Below are 5,261 nucleotides of genomic sequence, written 5' to 3'. Positions count from 1 at the left end.
AAAACCTTTTTACCCTCCTTCCTCCCTACCCTCTCCCACCCCTTCGATTTTTCGTCTCGTTCACGTGATTCTCATCTCAGTAAAATAATTAAAATAATAATTAGTAAGAAAGAATATTATAATTAACTAAATAAATTTTATTTATATATAAAAAATATACGTACGTATTGTTTGCCGTTGTAATGAATAATAATAATAATAATAATAATAAATCTTATTATTATTATTATTATTATTTTAAAACGAATTGAAAACAATTTTTTGATGAATGTTAATTACGGGAATAAAAGAGAAAAAAATATAACAATAATATAATATTGTTATTATTGTTGTTTTTATTTAACTCTTTATTATTATTATTATTATACGCGAAAAATTATTTTTTTTTTAATGAAAATTTTGAGGGGGGGGGAAGGGGAAAAATTTTAAAATGACGTCACGCGCGTTATTAATTAAATTAAAGTTTTTGAAAATAAAAAAAAAATAAAAAAAAAAATTTATTTGAATAAGAATTGTTTACGTGGCACATTGAAAAGTTTTTTTTTTATTAAATAATAATAATAATAATATTAATAATAATAATAATATTGTTTAACCGTTGAACGTTTTTTGGGATTTGTTAAAATTTTAATAATTTTTTTCTATAAGTAAATAAATAAATAATCAAATTAAAAATTTTATCAAAATATATATTTATATTTTTTTTTCTTTTCCTTTTCTTTTTTTTTCTTATAAACGACTACAAAATAATAATAATAATAAATTATAACTACAAACTAAAAACGTTGTTTTTTTTGTAATCAAAAGTCATTATAATATCTCACACACGATAATGTAAGGCACGTGACACAACAAAAAAAATGCCTTCTTCTCCCACTTCTGATTAATAATTGCGTATGCCTGTACGTATCAAACGCGTCATCGACATTGAACATTAATAATAATAATAATAAATAAATTTATCAAATTTATATGTACACACGAATTCGAAAAAAAAAAAAAAAAAAAAAAAACAAAAAAATTAATATTAATAATAATAAAAGTAGTGATGCTAATACGAAATTTTTTTTTTTTGTGTGTGCGCATATCCGCAATCGACTAATGATCCAATATTCTTAAATTTCCAGAAACTATTTTATTTTCTAAACACGCTCCTGAGGGTATATCTATTCTGTCACCGTGATTGGCTATTATGATGACGGTTCCCTTAAGAGTGACATTACGTCCGAACGTGACGTCTCCCGAAACGGTCAAATGATCTAATTCTATGATATCCGGTATGGTTGCGAAACGAGATAAAAAATCTTTTACCTGAAAACCGCGATGTATAAACAAACAAACAAACGAAAGAAACGAATGAATGAATGAATGAATGAATGAGTGAGTGAGTGAACGAAAAAAAATAATTCTCTTTTTACCTTTGAAAAATGTTGATCTCCTAATTTAACCAAAGGCGTAGTCGGAAACATTCTTTTCGGGCTCATGCTCAGGGATCCATTTTTTAAATTGTACAAATTACTCATGACCAACATGAGATCGGATGTTTTCTTAACCGGAAGGAATCTGCTTCTCGGAACGTTGACTCCGACGCAACCGTTAAAACATTTCATGGCGGCACCCACGGCCGTTTCGAGTTGTATCACGTTGTAACCCGATTCGAGGTGTTTGTGATTGACAATGACTTCCATGTTGAGAGTTTTCTCTTCCAATATTCTTTTCATTGCTTTCAAATTGACCCAGAGATTGTTCGTGTTGAAAAATTTAAAGGACTTTATCGATTTGAAATCGTCCACGTGTTCTTCCGGCACTTGAGCTATTTCTAATAGTCTTAATTTGTTTTCGTAAAATGTCAGAGTACCTCCCTTGAAAACGCAAATAAAAAAAAAATTTAAAAAACCTTTCCCCTCCCCTCCTCTTCACCTCATATACTTTTTAAAGTATTTTTATACGTACCTTAACGTCGGCTCGCGTTTTGTCCGTGACTTCCATCACGAATTCCGGTGAATTTTCTTTTTCTTGCATGACGAGAGCCAAAATTTTTAAATCAATGGTCGCGCCTAAATTATCAACATTCGATATGAAACAATATTGACGTCCTTCGTTTATGAACATTTCGAGATTACCAGAATCTCGAAAACTTTCGTAAAAATCACCGTGACCCGGAGGATACCATTTGTCTATATCTTTTTTCACGTTTATGCTCGTCGGCATGGGCATGAGAGTGTCGCGATTTATTCGCGGGTAACAACTCTGATTGAAAGTGTATATTTTGAGACGAAAGTGTTTGTATTTTTGTATTATCTTTTCCGTGTCTTCTTCCGTGTTGAATGAATTCATGAGTACGAGTGGGACGTCGACGTTGTATTTTTTATTCAAATACTGAAATAATAATAAATAATAATAAATAAAAAAAAATGAAAACCGGAATTTCATCATTTCATATCAAAACAAACAAACAAACAAAAATTTAATTACTTCAATTTGTTGTACGGTTAAATCTAAAAATGTAAAATCGCTTCTGACGGGAATGACGGATTTGGGTCCGTGACAACCCATTGAAGTCCCTAATCCTCCATTCAATTTAACAACTATTAATTTATTTAACATACGACATATTTCATCCGAAGATGGTTCTGGAAGATCTTGATGATTGATAATCTAGAAAAAAATGAACCCCCACCCTCTCGTCAATTCTTTTATTATTACTTAATTAATCGGAAATTTAAAAATAAAAAAAAATAAGACATTGAAAATCATTTTCCCATGGAGAGAAAGAGAGAGAAAAATTTCATCATCATCATCATCGCTTTACTCACCGCTTCCGGTGGTAATTTTTCAATTTTATTCCAATCCACCGATGGACCACCTTCTTCGAGAAACCTTTCGAAAAGTCTTGAAAATCCATCGTGTTGTTTTTCAATATTTATCCTTTCCTCTTCCGAAACTGTTTCCCTTAAATTTTTCAATTCGTTTTGTAATTGATTTTTAGCATCTCTTTTAACGTTTTCTTTAAATTCTTGTGCACCCGAGGGCATCCGTTTATGTTCTTTTACCTGAATAAATAAATTACACGTGGAATATAATTAATTCTAAACCCATGTCTTCGAACAAACTATCATCATCATTATTATTATTAGTATTTCTAAAACCACTTTTTAATGCTAGTTACAAAGAAAAAGAAAAAGAAAAAAAAAATCATCGTCGTCGTGTGAAAAATAATATTTTAAAAATATTCATTCACACAATTGTTTTACATTTATATATTCTATTATTTTACATACATACATAACAATAATAATAATAATAATAAAACTTACAGTCATGCTACAAGCATCTTTTACATAAGAATTTATTAAAAGCCCAGTTTTTTGAGTTATTATTTCCATAATTAATTAATTTTTTTTTTTTTAAACACTTAATAAATAAAACAATACAAAAAAATAAACTAAACAAACAATAACAATAATAATAAAAATATCAAATCGATAAATCCGATAGTAATAATAATAATAAGTAAGAAAAAAAAGAAAAAACGATTTCGATACTTTTGGGATAAAAATTTTTTTTGTGAAGAACTAAACTAAAAAAAAAAAAAAATTTAAGAACTTCAGGTAGAATCTTGATGATTAAATCGAACCTTTGAAACATGAAAAAATTTATAATAATAATAGTAATAATAATAATAATGATTTAATGGGTGATTCACGTCATCCTTCGTTTAACTTATGATAAATTATATAAAATTCTTGTATAAACTTGTTATGAAATGCATAATGACAAGTTTTACCCCGATTTTTTCGTTACCCTTTCCATTTTTTCTACGAAAATTTTTTGAACCAACCACGATTCGTAATAATATAAATTCGAAGTAAATTTTTAAAATAAATTTCCCGATATATAGTAATAATAATAATAATAAATATTCGGCAAATTACCTTCGTGGAAACCAAAAAAAAAAAAAAAAAATCGCGAGATAATTTACGTAAGGTAACTATAATAAAGATTAAATTTAAAAAAAAAAAATTTTGTTTGTTTGTTCGTTTGTTTTAAAGTTTTAACGACGATAAAAAAAAATAAATTTAATTTTTTTTTTTTTTTTTTTTTCATTGAGCGACGTAAATCTTCGTCATCTGTAATCGATAATAATAATAATAATAAGAAAAAAAACGAACTTTAACGAACCATTTTAAGAACGAAAATAATAATTAAAAAAATTTTTATTTTTTTTTTAAAATTTGCAAAACTTTTACAAATCGTACCTACTATTATTATGTTATTTACATAAATTTAAAACTTTTTTTTTTTTTAAATGAAGAAGAGAGAGAGAGAGAGAGTGAGTGAGAGTGAGAGTGAGAGAGAGAGAGATAGAGAAGAAAAAAATATAGAAAAACAACAATTTACAACCGAGAAAGTACTTATGGATTCGTGATTTTTATTATTTTATGATTATTAAACGGTTTAAAAATTTAAAAAAAAAAATGATAATAACACGACGCGAAGATCAAAAACAAACAACAATAACAACCGCAAACGAAACAAATAATAATAATAATAATAATCGCTTTGTCGACGACCGTAATCGATAAACGTAAGTATTACAATAAAACGTTTCTCGTCTTATTAATGTTAATAAAAAAAAAATTTTTTTTCCATTCAATTAAATATCGTTTTTGTGATTTATTTATAACTATAACTAGACCATAATAAATTTGCGTCGAAAATTAAACACCCACACGCGCACACACACACGTACGCACAATCAATCAATAGTAATTATTTCAAAAATAATAAAAATAAATAAACAGAAAATTTCCAAATTTTCATTATTATTATTATTTTTTTTTTTTGTTTTTAATCGTTCAGAAAATAATAAAATTAAAAACTGATTAGTTTGTTTGTTTGTTAGGGAAAACAATAATGATTTTTTTCACACACAAACAATGCAATACAATAATTATTATTATTATTACTATTGTTATTAAATTATTATGTACTATGCGTTGAATGGAATATGAAGATTTTTCATTTTTCTATCATTTGTTCTAACAATAATTATCCAAAAAACGTTTATTAAATAATAATAATAATAATTTAAATTCTAAGTATAATTTGACATTGATATTATTATTATTATTATTATTATTTAACTTTTGGTAAACTTGTTAAAGTAATAAAAAAAAAAAAATCGTATTGCGGTGATAAAATGATAAGGATCACCATTTTTTTTTTTTTTTTTTTTTTAATTTACCCGCATATTTTTT

At 26.2% G+C, this 5,261-nt stretch overlaps 1 protein-coding gene across 1 annotated transcript; it reads right to left on the bottom strand.

Annotated features, from left to right (window-relative positions):
* Window positions 1-1,098: 1,098 nt before the first annotated feature.
* Window positions 1,099-3,099, bottom strand: Phum_PHUM356520 (UTP--glucose-1-phosphate uridylyltransferase, putative; the record flags this gene model as incomplete). The annotated part of the gene is given in 6 exon segments (XM_002427915.1): window positions 1,099-1,311; window positions 1,419-1,862; window positions 1,954-2,379; window positions 2,476-2,658; window positions 2,817-3,053; window positions 3,073-3,099. 6 exon segments carry the CDS (start codon window positions 3,097-3,099, stop codon window positions 1,099-1,101), a joined length of 1,530 nt encoding a protein of 509 aa, XP_002427960.1.
* Window positions 3,100-5,261: the final 2,162 nt, after the last annotated feature.

This window comes from Pediculus humanus, genomic scaffold (assembly GCF_000006295.1).
Source record: "Pediculus humanus corporis 1103172107770 genomic scaffold, whole genome shotgun sequence".
Classification (NCBI taxonomy): Eukaryota; Metazoa; Arthropoda; class Insecta; order Psocodea; family Pediculidae; genus Pediculus; species Pediculus humanus.
The sequence above is the reverse complement of the archived record's forward strand: the minus strand, read 5'-3'. Positions and strand labels throughout refer to the sequence as shown.